Raw genomic sequence first — 15123 nt, 5'->3', positions numbered from 1 at the left:
AAAAAGGCAAGAAAAATAAAGAGGAAAAAAATGTGTTTCAATCTGCACTCAGGTCATCTCTTTTCCTATCTGGAGGTAGATAAGCATTTTTCATCACGAGTTCTTTTGAATTGATATGGATTACTGTAGCGATCAGAGCAGTTATGTCTTTCACAGTTAATGATCTGTTATTGTATAGATTTTTCTCCTGGTTCTAATCACTTCACTTTGCATCAGTTCATATAAATCTTTCCAGGTTTTCTGAAACTGTCCCCTTCATAATTTTTTATAGTACAGTAGTATTTTATTACAATCATATACCACAACTTGTTCAGACATTCCCCAATTGATGACTATCCCCTCAGTTTCCAATTCTTTGCCACTACAAAAGAGCTACTATACCTTTGAACATATGGGTCCTTTGCCCAGTGAATTTCTGAACACACTCTGTCCCTTAAACAGTTTTACCAAATTAATAAAATCAATCTATTCATAGATGAAAAGACATTTGTTAAGCATCCACAACAGTCAGAAATTGTGCTATGCCCAAGAGATTCTCTAACAACGTGGTGTGCAAAGCACATAAAGGAATGATGGTCAGCTATGTCCCACCACTACCCAGTAACAAATAATATCTGCAACAAGCACAAGTACAACATTTTCAAAATGGTGACCATGAATCAACAAGAAAAGGACAGGTTATTATGTTCAGGATACAGGAAGTTCCATATCACATAATCCAGTACATAGGAAATTATAAACGGGTTATATATTCCAAAGTTCATCTCTAAGTCAGCTATTTTGAATAATGAACATATTTTCCCAAAGAAACAATGTTATGGTGGTTAGGTTTCCACGCTGGTACAAAAAGTACTATTTAATCCATAATCTAAGATATTTACTATATATTAGAAATGAAAAAACTATAAACATTACCATACTATTCATTAAACCACAAAAAAAAAATGACTTTTTAAAATTCAACTTGAATATTGGTGCTTGAGGAAAAGAAAATTTAATTAGAGGAGGAGAAAGAGGTAGATGTGAAGTTTCAAGAGACTTCTGGAAAAGGACAAGAATTTCAACATCACAGCAGTGCTTCAAGCCTGATTCACAAGAAAACTGAAATGACAACCACTTTACCTTATCAGTCATGGTAAAGGTCTTTCTTTGATTTATAAATAGAAGATAGAGAAATTTCTCCTAGCTAATAGCTGAAAGGGCCCTAAGAAGACATCCAAGCATTATCCCCCCCCCCCACCTCAGTATTTGGCCAGAGTTGTAAGAATCTAAGGCAGGGCTTGGAACCCCAGCCTCCAGACTTCTGGAAGGAAGTAAGGGCATAAAAGAGTAGGTGTTTTCTATGGGGGCACCAAGTGAGTTGACCAGTAAAGGATGGGGCTTTGTGTGCAAACCATCCCCTACATTCACTCAATCAGGTTTAGTTTATGCATAACCAAAGGCAGACCTTTTTCATGGTCTCCCTCTGGATTTAAAAAAAAAAGGGGGGGGAACGACCAGAAAACTTTGGACGCCACCAACTACTGCAACTAGGCAATGGTGGTTCTATGTGTGTGTGTAAAAAGAAAAGGCTAAGATTACAAATCAAGAGCCAGGATGCTCTTTGGGGTCCATGTAACCAAATTTTCTACTTATCTGAAACGTGGCCCTTCAACTATCAAAATATATTTTAACTGTTTTTTTTTTGAGAGAAGTAGTTCTAAACTACTAAAAATTCTAAGGTAATGAGTGGGATTGTGAAGACCTCTCATGAAATCTAAATCTCAACCTTTCTGTAAACTGAATGGAATCAGCATGGCTCAGGGCTTCTGGTTGGCATCTAGGCCTAAGTCTCAACTTACTGAGAAATCACCTGACTTATAGGAATCCAGATCTTAGAGTGGCTGGACCCACTTCCTCCCCCCTACCACCTCAACAGAAGCCTTGCCAAATAAGGAAAAAGATGTTTTTCACTTCCTTGTTCCTGGGTTAGATTTCTCGTGAGATTGTGAGCCTGAACTCCACAAATGAGGGTGAAGGTCAGTGGTGGGAGGAGGATGGAACCGCTAAGGTATATAATCATGCTTCACTTCCTGTACCAGGCCTCTCCTACTAGCTCGCTGCTAGCGGGGATGACGTCCTTTCTTGTGAGACCATAATAAAGAAGTTTTCTGTTTGTACTTCGAGAGACCTCTGACTCTTAATTAATTGTTGTCGGGTGGTCTCATCCCATACAGTTAAGAAAGTACAAAAACAGACCACAGGCACCATCCTGTTTATGAACACTATAGACAAGGCCAGCTGTACAGGATTCCCCACTGAAGAAGAGACTAACAAGTCTTCCACCCAAGCAGGTAGCACCAATTTGTTTCAAGCTGACCAACATGGGACCAATGTCTCTTTGATCAGGAGTATATACGCTCCCTGCTTCACTTCCTTTTTCAAAACTTAAAGCTCAGTTAATTCAGTTTTTTTTTAATTTCCAGACAATGGTTGCACATAAGCATTTTATTTTTTATAATAAGCAAAGTGCTATATTTTAACAAAACCTTTCAAACTGGAGAGAGCTGATTAATTCAGGAAATCCTTTATTTTATGTGCTATCTTTTCCTTCATCTCCTTCTTTTGATTTGTCTATTTATTTTAGTATATAAAGTCATCCTTTCTTTTTGTCCAATAAACCCAACACGAGTCAGAAAAGATGCTACTCAAGCATCATTTAACACTGGTTAATTCACAACATAAATCTTCATTTTCTTGGCATCATAGAATGGTAGAGCCTAGAAGGATCATCTAGCCCAAACCTGATACAGATCCAAAAAGGCCCATCAGCTAGCAGACACTCATACTCAGTTCTAACTCCAAGTCCAATGTGCTCTTTCTACGATGAAACATTTCTTTCTGCTTCTCACCTAAATCCCAATATGACCAACTACTAGAAGTTCAAGAAATATACAATCTGATAGAATGGAGGTTTTGAGTGATTTCTGCAAATCTAGACTAGATGGAGAACCTTAAACTTCAGTTTCTAGAGTTTGCTAAGATTTCTACAAAGTCCTTACTATAGACATTATAAAGAGAAATCTAGAATCAATGAAATCACAGATCCATCTGAGTATCTAAGTTGAGAAACATTAAGAACTGTAATATTCACAGCAGAGCCCAAGTATTATCAGTACTTGCTAAGGGAAAAAAAAGGCCAAAATTAAGTTGTGGTTTTGGGTTTTGGTCATGTTGAAAACAGCTGCTGAGATTATAAATGAGATGAAATTATAAACATGAGATTATAAAATGAGATGAGATTATAAAAATACTTTTTTAGCTTGGTCTAGTCAAAGTAGCAGAAGCTCGACATAACTCACATCTATGTAACTGGTTAAAGCAGATGTGGTATTGTAATTGGAAAATATCTCCTACCTTTCTCCTTACTCTGCACCTCCCTCCCCCTCAAAAAACTAAAAACTAGAGTAGATTTCTAGGTGTAGACCTAGAACCAACTTAAAGCATGAATGATAATAAACTTAACACTTCAGAGAGAATTTATATAAATTAAAAATTCAATTCAACAGAGCAATCAACACCCCTCTCCCAGCAAAGAGATACAAAGACAAAAAAAGAAACCTTCCTTACCTTTAAGGACCTGATTCTAAAGGCGGTGGGGGAGGGAAAGTGTTATACAGAGGATGAGGAGAAAAGGGAACATGATACAGCAGGTACACAGATAAATACAAAGTATTTGTATTTGTCAGCACACTGACAACCTGGATGGGACAAGATCAAGAAAAGCTTCATTTTGGGGGACAGCATCTGAACAGAACAATGAAAGCAGCTAGGGATTCTAAAATACGCGTAAGGAAAGCAGCACGAACCAAAGACAGAGGGTGTCTTATCTATACAAAAGAAAGAGACAGAAAGTCCTGACTGATGAACACTTGGTAAGCCAATCCTAAGAGGGGAGCTTTTCAAAATAAATGAACCTCAAACTGAAATACTCTTTTTGGACAGGAGGCTTTCTGGTGTTACTAGATTCCTAGATAAATCCTTCCCAGCTGCCCCCCAAACACCAAACTGCTGGGGAAAAAAAATACCTGAACTAAGCAAAGTTTAGCTGCAGGTAGCCACACCCATTCCTCCAAGCTTTTCCAAGAGCTCTGTAACCCTCGGGGCTTAGTAAAAACAAAGAGTTATTAAGTCATTACTTAGACAGTAGGTGGTTATGACAACACAAAAGGCAAATTATGTGAATGTGGAGGGTCTCCAGGACTACCCAGAAGATGACAGATGCACTACTGGGTTCAAATAAGGCAGTTATGGGAGTGAAAAGGATATTAGTTTGGGACTGGGTAACATGGATTCTAGAATTGGTTCTCCAGTTAAAATTGTTGTGTGGCTTTAAGCAAGTCACTTAATCTTTAGTCACTGGGTCTGTTTTCTAAATTGTAAATTCCTAATCTGTTAAATAAGAAGGGCTGGAACAGATGACTGCTAAAGTCACTTCCAACTTGAAGGTTCTAGGATTCCATGATCTGGTTCTCTAGTATGGCTTCTTCACAGGCAGTTTGGCAATACCAAATGAGAGAGGACATTAATTCTCCCTTTTAGCAACATGTTCAGAAGACAGCCATAAAAAGAATATAATTAGCTATATCCGAACTGCAGACTAGCTTATATCTGAATGTAACTATAGAAGTGAAATAAATTAAGTTTCTCTTTTGTAAAAGACCCTAAAACTAACACACTGCTTAGTCTTTAAAACTCTGAAGAAGGTAAGAGTTATAATCATATTCTGGAAATTAGAACTGTTATCCAGACTAGTGGCTTATGGGGGATGATTATTAAGAAGTAACCATTCAAATATCACCAAGTGACCTGACCAACACAAAAAAGCAACGACGTGAAGCATCACTGTGAAGATGTGAAATCATTTTATCTAGTTTGTAAGATTAATTCATTTTCAGGTACATTACTGGATCTCAGTATAGGAAGAATTGCAAATGAAAATAAAAACAGAGACAAAAAGTACATTTAAATACATTTACATATCAATATTAATACTTTATTTAAGTACTATTTTGTGACCAAGATTAAAGTACATATAAAAACCAGAATGGCAGCAACACTATTTTCAAGGAAATCTAAAAATGAAAGGCAACATGGAAAAATGGATAGAGCTTATCTTCGAATCACAATACCCTGAGTTCTCACCTGTGACATATACAGGATACATAACCTTTCAATTCCCCAGGTAACTCTCTAAGATTATAAATTTCAAAGAAGTTACTAATGTGTAGAATGTAGAGGGAATTTTTCTCACTGGGAGATCCCTTGACAGATGAAATCATAACACCTCCCCATAAAAATGACAACTCAATATTTTTGTATACAGATCCTATATACACATTTATCTTCAAAAGTGGGTAACACAAACACTGTATAAAGACTGAGCTATGGATTTATTAAATTAGTAGTAGAGAAATATCAAATTCTGTATCTAATTCCATAAGTCACAAAACTGTAATTTTATAGCAGGAAACTGAAAGAACACTTAGTATAATTCACTTTATATGAGGAAAGGTAAGCCCAGAGGTTAAGTGACTTGCCTTACATCATACCTAGTCAGCACCAAAGTCTAAGCAGATTTAACTTCCAAGTCCAAAAAGGAAGTTGTGTGGAATGGTGGAAAACTGACTAATTCCAAGCTACAAATACTCTTAGTGTATTTTTTCCAAATCTTAATAAAAATGTAATCCTCTTTAGCACCTCCTGTTTATGAGGAAGGAAAAAGCCAGTAAATAAAAAATCCCTAACAGCTTGCTTGAATCAGAGGGTAATTTTGTTGTCTAGTTGTTCTTAGTTGCATCCAACTCTCTGTGACCCTGTTTGGGGTTTTCTTGGCAGATACTGGAGTGGTTTGCCATTTCCTTCTCCAGATCATTTTACAGATGAGGAAACTGAGGCAAACAGAATAAAGTGACTTGCCCAGGGTCACACAGTTAGTAAATGCCTGAGGCCACATTTGAACTTAGGTCTTCCTGACCAACTATATCCACTGTGCCACCTAGCTACCTAGCTGTCCCCAGGGACAGTAAACAGGAGGACTAAAGGTGAGGCCAAAAAGTTGTAGTGCTAAAAATCACTGAAAAAGGCTTTCTGCACAAAGCTGGACTTTAACACTGTTAACAATCACCTAAGGAAGAAGGGGATTCAACATAAGGATTCAGGGCAACTTGAAATCATTTGAAATTTCTAATTTTCAAAGTTTAAAAAAACCCAACAAACTAGAAAAACCCCTGCTCTACAATGTCATTTATTTTTCAGGTTATTGATATATTTATTTTAATAAAGACCTCCTTTTGGAAAAAAAAGAATATTTGAATAGTAAAACATGTTGATATTTCTCAAGTGCGTCTATGAGGTCAGGTTGCTCTGACCATGAACCTCAGAAACAAGGCACTACTATTTACCTGGCAAAAATTTGCTCTAATTGTAAGCAAAGATAATACCCATGAGAAATAATCTTACAGACCTAAATCTCTATACTAACTTCAAATGCAAAAAAACTTTTCAGAAGCATTTCTACCTCCATAATGTCAAATAGTTACAGGCAAAAAGTATATTTTTAATTGATTAGAACAGCTACCCTCCATCTGCTAAAAACTGGAGAGGGGAGATACTAGGGGAAATTATAGTGATGTAAAAAAGACACCAATGAAAACTTTTTAAAAAAAAAATTTATCATCATGTTTGGCCATAATTCAAAATGCCCCTCCTGACTAAATCAATAAAACACATAGCTTTATAACAACATTCAACTGTGTATTAAATATCTATGATGGGTAAGACCATGGGGGTGAAAAATATAAGACCTTATAGTCTAAATCTAATGAGGGTAATAAAGGAAAAAACCAGATAAAGTGCTGTAAGAAAACTTTTAGGAGAAAGATTGATTTCAGCTAGAAAGATAAGATTCACAAAACAAGTGAGCTTGTTATATTGAAAGTGAAGTATTTTATGGTACACAACCTCAACTAGGCCCTCACTGTGCTAGACAATTCTACTTTCATCCATCCTCAAACTCAACATGACTGCTCCAACCCCAGACTCTCAGGTGATAGCCTTGAGGCTTATTTTACAGGAAAAAATGAGGCCAAATGAGCTCCCTTCCTCACCTCCTATCATTCAGATGCCTTCTGTCACTCCTCCTCCACCTCTGTCTGATGTGACAGTGTCCTTACTCTTTATCAAAGGCTTACTCTGTTCAAGTGATCTTATTCCGTCCCATCTCCTCCAACTGAATGCCCCATCTTCCCCACTGTAAGTCTTTCACTTATTTTCATTCTTTCCCCATCTACTAAGCTCATTCCTTACTGTACACAGCCCCCCTCCTGAAGAAACTCACTTGATCCTTCTTCCACCCACACTAACTATTGTCCTCTATCTCTTCTGCCCTTTACAGCTAAACTCTTTGATGTCTACAACAGGTGCTTCTACTCTCTCTTAACCCCTTACAATCCATCTTCTGACCTTATTATTACACTCAAATTGCTCTCCCAAGTTATCAGTGATCTTAGAGTTGCCAAATCCAACAGCCTTTTCTCAATCCTCATTCTTCTTGACCTCTGTGCAACCTTTGACACTTTTAATCACTCTCTCCTCCTTGAAACTCTCTTCTCCCTAGGTTTTCAGGACACCACTTCCTCCTGGGCCTTCTTCTACCTACTCTTTCTCAGTCTCCTTTACTAGATTCTCATCCAGATCCTGTCATCTAATCATAAGGGTTCGGTTGGTCATGGGCCCTCTTTTTTCTCTATATAATTACTTTGCTTGGTGATCTCATCAGACCCCATGATTACCAAATTACCATGTCTAAGCAGATGATTCTCAAATCTACTTTTCAGGTCCCAGGCTCTCAGCTAACCTCCAATCTCAAAATCTCCTCAAACTGGATGTCAAGTAGACATCTTAAACTCAATGTGTCCAAAACAGAACTCATTATCTTTCCCCCTGCTCCTACCTTCCCTATAACTGTAGAGGGCAACACCATCCTCGCAGTCCCTCAGGCTTGCAACCTAGGAGTCCTCATAGATTCCTTACTACCTCTACCTCCTATACCCAAGCTGTTGCCAAGGTCTGTTGATTTAACCTTAGCAAAATCTCTGTAATACACCCCTTTCTCTACTCTAATACTGCCACCACTCTGGTACAGACCTTCCTCACCTCGTGCCCTCATCAGTTCCCATGGGTTTAATTATCATCTCTACATATGACTACCATAACTATATATCCAACCTTACTCTCTCTCTCTTCAGCTGCAGTCTCACATTTTCAACTGCCTAGTGGACATCTCAAACTGGATGTTCCACCCATCTCAAATTCAATTTCTTCAAAATAATTATCATCTCTTTACCAAAACCCATTCCTCTTCCAAACATTCCCATTACTACTGAGGTCACCATGATCCTTCTACTCACCTCATCTCTCCTCATTTAACTCCTCACTTTATGTATCTAATCAGTTGTCAAGTCCTGTGGTTTTCAGTTCTATAACATCTCTCTGTGCCTCCAAATTGGTTTCCCTGCCTCATCTTTTCCCTCTCTAATCTATTCTCCAAAGTTGGCTAAGCAATACCACTAAGGCATAGGTATGATGATTATCAACCATGTTCTAAAACTCCTGAAGCCATGCATTACTTCTAGTAACAAAAATAAATTATGCGGCATTTAAAGTCCTTCACAGCCTGGCCCCAATCTACCTTTCCCACTTTTATCCTGTATATCTCTTTCTTGTAAATACATGTTTGCATGTATCTCTCCATTAGATTAAGGTCCTTGAGGGCAAGAGCTGTTTTTATCTTTTAGTGCTTGGAACACAGTAAGCCATTAATAAATGCTTGTTGACTTATGTATTATGCCACTTCTGGCACTCTTTTATCATCCAGTTAATTGATTATTTCTTCTACAATACTCCATTTCCCACCTCTGTCTTTGGACTGATGCCTCCATGCCTGGAAAGAACTCCCTTCTCAAATCAGATTCTTTAATTTCCTTCAAGACTTAATTCAAAGCATGACCATGAAGCTTTTCTTAACACCCCGCCCAAACCCCGCACCCCACCTCAAAACATCTTATGTCTATTCTATATATGTAAATACATACACATATTCCCTAACAGAACGACCTCCCGGAAAGCAAAGACTATTTCCCTTATGTCTCTGTAGTCCCACAGTCTAGCACAATGCCTGACAACAGTAGGTATTTAATGCTTGTTGACTGGTACAGGACACAAGTAACGGTATATTTTTCAAGGGGGCCTACTTGATCCTAAGAGGTTGCAGAAAAAGTTGAGCAAGGACATAAAAAAAGTTTTGAGCTATAGAGAAGAAATGAGAAGGATTGTCTCAATCTTCTCACCTGCTCAAAGATAGGTGAATAAGGGTGGAGTTGCTGGCTCCAGAGGAGCTTGGAATGGCCAAGCAAGAAGATAAAAAAAGAAATAAATGAAAAAAAAAGGATAAAGCTGTAACGAACCCACTCAGCAGTTTCTGTATCTTTCTCCAGTAGCATTTGGGAGTTTGCAAGTAGTAGAGAAAGTGTGTGCTAGTGGTGGTCCAAGATTGAAACACAAGAAGGCAAGAGTTTCCAAAGACAAAAGAAGTCAGGTGTCTTCTGAAATGGGTGACTACATGGTCAAGACTATTAAAAAAATGAAGTGAGACTAGAGGTGAAAACTAGGCAGAACAGGGACTAGAGATCATGATGATGTAAAAAAGTGGGCTCCAAAGTGAGATGGAGGGGGGGAAATGGTAGAACGGAAGACAAGAGAATTTCAGAGGCACATACATTTAGAGATGGAAGGGACTTCCATGGAATCCAAATTCTTCATTTTTCCAATAAGTAACAAGCATTATGTCCCAAACAGTGCTGTGCTAAGCACTAGAGTTACCTAAGGAGCTCACGATCTATGAATAAAATGTAAATGGAAGGTAATCTCAAAAGGAAGGAACTAGAAAGGGGAAAAAGACTCCAGCAGATGGTGGGAACTGAGCTGAGTCTTGAAGGAAGCTAAGAGATGGAGGTGAGGAAGAAGAGCATTCTGTTCCATCAGGGATAGCTAGTGAAAAAGCAGGGAGTAAGGAGATGGAAAATAACACCAGAAGAACAGCATGGGGGCCAGAATATCTGGATCAGAGTATATGGAGGGGAGTCAAGTTTAAGAAGACTAGGAAGGGAGGAAGGAGCAAAGGTGTAAAAGGCTTTAAATGCCAAGTAGACAATTTTAAATTGGTTGCTGGATGTAACACTGAACTGCTTCAATTTACTGAGTAGTCGGCTAACATCCCTGGTACATAACAAGGGCTTTTAACAAATGCTTGTTGACTGACAGGTTAGACCTTCATTTTTGGAAAAATATTTTGACAGCAAAAAGTAGAGGAAGGACTTGAGATAAGAGACCAAGCAGAAGGGCACAAAAATAGTCTAGATGTGAGGCATTAAGGGAGGTATAAGGGTGGGGGCTAAGTGAGGAGAAAGAAGAGGATATGTAAGATGTTGTAAAAGTAAAAATGACGAGAATTCACAACAGATTTGATATGTGCAGTGAGTGACAGTAAAGAGTTGAAGATGAGTTTGAGAAGATGGTGGGTACCCTTTTGAATAACAGTAGGAAAGTTGGGGAAAGGGGAAGCATTTGAGAAAAAAGTGAATAGGTTCTATTTTAGACAAGATGAATTTGAATTTGAGATGCCTATGAGATGTTCTAAAGGTAACTGGAGGTGTGAGACCAGAGCTCAGGAGGGATTAGGGCTAGATAAAGAGATCTAAGAATCACTCTTCATAGAGATGAACTGCCATGGGAGCCGATAAGATCATTCAGTGAGACAGTAAAGGAGAAAAGGGCTGGGGACACATGAGGAAACTGAGACCCAGAGAAGTTAATCGATTTGCCCTTAGTCATATAAATCAATCAATAAGCATTTATCAAGATGCCCCCTGCCAGGTGATGGGGGTATAAGAACAAAGGTCCAAGTTCCTGCCTGCAAGGAAATTACATCCTAATGGGAAAGAAAACATACAAACAAAAATGTGTGCATGTATGTATACATATGAACCCACTCATACATAATATGTGCATGTACAATGTATTTTACATATATATGCACATATATGGAGGGAGAGGGAGAGGGGTTGGGGGAGAGAGAGAGAGAGAGAGAGAGAAACAGATACAAGATAAACTTTGGGTGTAAGGCACTATCAGAAGCAGAGTACAGAAAGCAGTATTAGAAACAGAAAAGGTCAATCAAACTCAGTTTAAAGGAAATCAGAAACTCTAAGGTGTGGAAAGGGCAAGAACATGGGAACATGATAAGATATTAAGTGGCAGAGTCAGGATTTGAGACCAGGTCTTGCCTCCAACCCCAGATCCAGTGCTCTTTCCATTGTACTATATCCTGGACATGGAACAGTTTAGTGCCATGGTAACATCAAGTATGACCATCCCTGTGCATCAACTGTATCAATTAGGAGCTAGCATGAGAGGTAAGCTGAGAGGATTTAAGGAACTGAAACCTCAAGGTGTTAGAAAGGAATGAGAATATTGGAGTCACCAACTTGGTGTGGAAAGATTAGGGAAAACACCTGGGATGTCAGCAGATGTAAAACAGGAAGAATCCAGGATTACCACCATATCCTCAAGGATGACAATCATTTTATCCAACCATCACATCTAGGCAGTGTGGTCTAACGGATAGAGCAAGCTTCAAAGCCAAGAAGCCCCTAGTCCAGTCTCTAACATACCCTGGTCACAACCATGGGCAATCCACTTCACGTCTCAGTATAAAGAAGGTACTGACCAGCACTGGTGAAGGAAGTTTTGCTCACCTGGGAAGTTCCCCATGCCAACGACACTGTAGGTCCACTCCCTGTCTCTATCACATTTACTACAGATATTGTGCCCAGTCACTTCAGTTGTCCCACAGTATGTGCCCAAAGTCCTCTAGCTGCAGAACATTCCATTTACTGGTGACTTCCAAGACATGAGAAATATGAGAGAGTGGAACACAGAGCATTCTAACTTAAATAAATTACTTGTTTTCATATATTAGCTGTCAACCACATAAAGAGCACACATACAGACATATTTAGCATTGGAAAAGCAATTCTCTAGTCCAGCCTCCTCATTTTACATACTACGAAACTTAAGGCCAAAAGGGGAAAATGACTTGACCAAGGTCACACAGATGCTAGGACTGGACCTAGATCCTTTGACTCCAAATCCAGTGATTCCCGCTATACCATATTAACAAGTCTCTACTGAAGTAGCCTGAACAGTTCTTGAAAATTTTCTCTATTGGAATCTAAGACTACCATTAATAAAGCAAATAGCAACATAGTATAAAAAATATAATACAACTCCCCATATCACTTGATATTAAGCATCTTGTAGGGTGGAAACTTTTGCTTATTTCTGTCTGTAGAATCTAGCACAGTACCTTACACACAACAAACATAAACACTGAACTGAAAACTGAAGAACTAAGCAACAGTCTTTAGCAAGGTAAAGAGTCGTCAATGAAGAGATAAAGCTAACCAGCTGCCTTGATACTCACCTTCATAGAGATGCAAAGTTGAAATCACTGAAACATTTCTGACAAACGTTTGATAGAAGAAAAAACTATCAATTAGGAACTAGGATGGGAAGTAAGTTAGTCACTTATATCAGTGAGTGTAGTAAACAGATAAATGAAAAAAGCAATGGAGCTAAATCTTTAACTCATCTATAGGCTCCACAAGACTGGTCAACAGTGTCTTATTTATCATTACCATCACTTTCCCAGTGTTTAAATAGAGCGGAGACTTAATAAATCATTGCGAAATAACTGAATCTAGACCTGGGTTCTAGTCCTGGTTCTCCACATGAGTAAATACTTGACTTTAATACATTGTTTAACCTCTCTGGGCTTCAGTTTGCTCATCAATAAAAAGAGGAGGTTAGGTTAAATGAATCATGAGAGCTCTTACAGTTCTGAAATTGTTATCCTAAGTCTAAAATAATTTGCCCCTATAACTATACCAAGCGTTTATTACTGAATTTTATCTGTCTGTTATCATCTATTCCTGAGTACTGAAAAGTGAGGCTAGGAGAATAATTTAAACAAACCAAAATCTTCAGTGCTAATGCTGCCTAAAATAGGCCCAATGAGTGCCACTGGCTACAAATACACATAGAAAAAAAAGATACAAGTCCTGAAGAAGTATACAGCATTATTAATGGTCAGTGCAGTATGAAGCTTACTCTTAGTATCTGAGTTTCTTGTAAATAAGAAAGCTTTCATCTCTTTCTTCGTTTTCTATCCAATCTACAATCCAACTAAAAACCCATCTCCACCTCTAGCTTCCTTCCTTTCAGAACCGTATTGTTCCAAAACAAGAGAATCATAGAATCAAGAATTAGGAGAGATCTCAGAAGTGATCCTGTCCCACTTCAACACAAAACAAGAAACCTCTCTACAGCATCTTTAGTAGAATGTTATTCATCCAGTCTCTGGACGTATGTACATGTCCAGTAACTACATACTCATTAGTTCTTTATGGTAAGGTGGGGGGAAAGTCTGTTTCCCTGCAACTTTCACTGATCCCAGTTCTGCCATCTAGATTTAACCAGAAGAGCCCTCTCGCCTGGTGTGAGATGATTTTCAGGACAATGAAGAAAAGAATAAAGAAAAACATCAGCTTTTATCTTTCCATTCTTTCACAGTCATCTATATTAAGTTAGCAATATTGTGACTTTTTTTCTTTTATATCCCCTAAAAAATCCAACAAGGGACCATATACTTCATTCGCATTCTAGAGGATGTCTAGGAGGAAAGATAGTTTTAGGACTGAATTTTTGTCCTCTCTGGTTCACAACTGGGGTTGGCTTGTAGTCTGTGACACCTCAAACGTCATCTCCTCTACGGAGCTTTCTCCCCAAGTATTTCCCTGCAGTATCATCATTTGCATTTTACAGGTGAGAAAAGAATCTTAGAAATTAGAGTGATAGAAGAGACTTGAAACCAGGTTTTCAAGACTCCAAATCCAGCGCTCTCTCAACGAAGGGACCCAAATAGTAGAGACAAAGCAAGAACACACATCCCTGTCACTGATCTGGCAGTTCTCCTGAATAGGGTTTCACCCCCTGCGTCAAGTCAAGAGGTCAATGTGAAGATGGACAATCATGAACAGATCTGCAACTCCTAAGGCAGCACCAAGGTCTGGTCTATGATGTACTTAACTAAGGTCAATGGAAAGAAATTAAACAAAAATGGCAGCCCTTCCTTTGCTTAAGGTCCCATTCTTTTCAACACATTACATAATTTTGCAAGGTGTGACTCACCTGTTTTTTCTGTTATATCTGAATCTGGCGTTCCTGGCCTGCTCCCTTTGCCCCCGTCGAGATCGTCATCGTCAATGATAGTGGAAACGGGTGAAGGAAGCTCGACGTGAGGAGGAGGAGGAGGAGGAAGAGGAGGAGGAGGAGGCGGCGGCTGGGGGGCCGGCTCAGGCTGTTCCTGAATTTTATTCCTCTTCTCAAAGCGGAACCGGTCCAGGTTGAAGAGGCTCATGGTGATGGGGAGCTACCGACCACCCTGCGGGAGCGAGCCCGGATAATCTACAAGAAACAAAACCACCACCACAACACAAAGAGAGGCCGTGAGACCCAGAGCCCGCAGGGCGGTCCAGCAATCCCTCCCCCCGCCCCCCCCCGGGGCGCGGGACAATGGGCAGCAAGCCTGGGGGGAGGGGACGCGAAGCCGGCGCGGGGGCCGCCTCCACCGCCTCGCGCCCGGGCCTCGCCGGGGACTGGGGAACAAGGGAGGGGACGGGCACACCTCTTTTCATCACCCTCCCCGGCAGCACGCGCTCGCTGACCCCGGTGCACCTCTGGCCCCGCGGGCTCCCGCCGCCGCGCTCCCTGCTCCGACCTCCCCTCGGACTCCCAGCCGAGACCGAGCGCGCGACCTCTCCCGCCCCGGCCTCCCTACGCCCCGCGCGGGACGTGCCGGGCCCGCGCCGCCACAGGCCGCGGGGACACAAAGAGGCTTCGGCCCGGCAGAGGCCCGGCGGCGGCTGGCGGGGACCCGCCCGGAAGTTGACGCAACGCAAACCC

The 15123-nt window shown here is 40.0% G+C and overlaps 1 protein-coding gene across 4 annotated transcripts in view; it reads right to left on the bottom strand.

The window, feature by feature from the left end:
- The window catches only part of SMARCAD1 (SWI/SNF-related, matrix-associated actin-dependent regulator of chromatin, subfamily a, containing DEAD/H box 1), a 91094-nt gene that overhangs the window by 75721 nt on the left and 250 nt on the right, over positions 1-15123 (bottom strand). For 2 of the 4 annotated variants that reach the window (XM_036762778.1, XM_036762776.1), the window contains exon 2: positions 14350-14625. In XM_036762778.1, the coding sequence (XP_036618673.1) occupies positions 14350-14578 (229 nt within the window). In that variant the 5' untranslated portion in view covers positions 14579-14625. Of the gene's footprint in view, positions 1-14349; positions 14626-14845; positions 14980-15123 lie in introns of those variants that run through there. The other 2 variants (XM_036762777.1, XM_036762775.1) reach the window with 2 other exon arrangements.

This window comes from Trichosurus vulpecula, chromosome 6 (genome assembly GCF_011100635.1).
Source record: "Trichosurus vulpecula isolate mTriVul1 chromosome 6, mTriVul1.pri, whole genome shotgun sequence".
Lineage (NCBI taxonomy): Eukaryota > Metazoa > Chordata > Mammalia > Diprotodontia > Phalangeridae > Trichosurus > Trichosurus vulpecula.
This window is presented reverse-complemented; position numbering and strand designations above follow the sequence as displayed.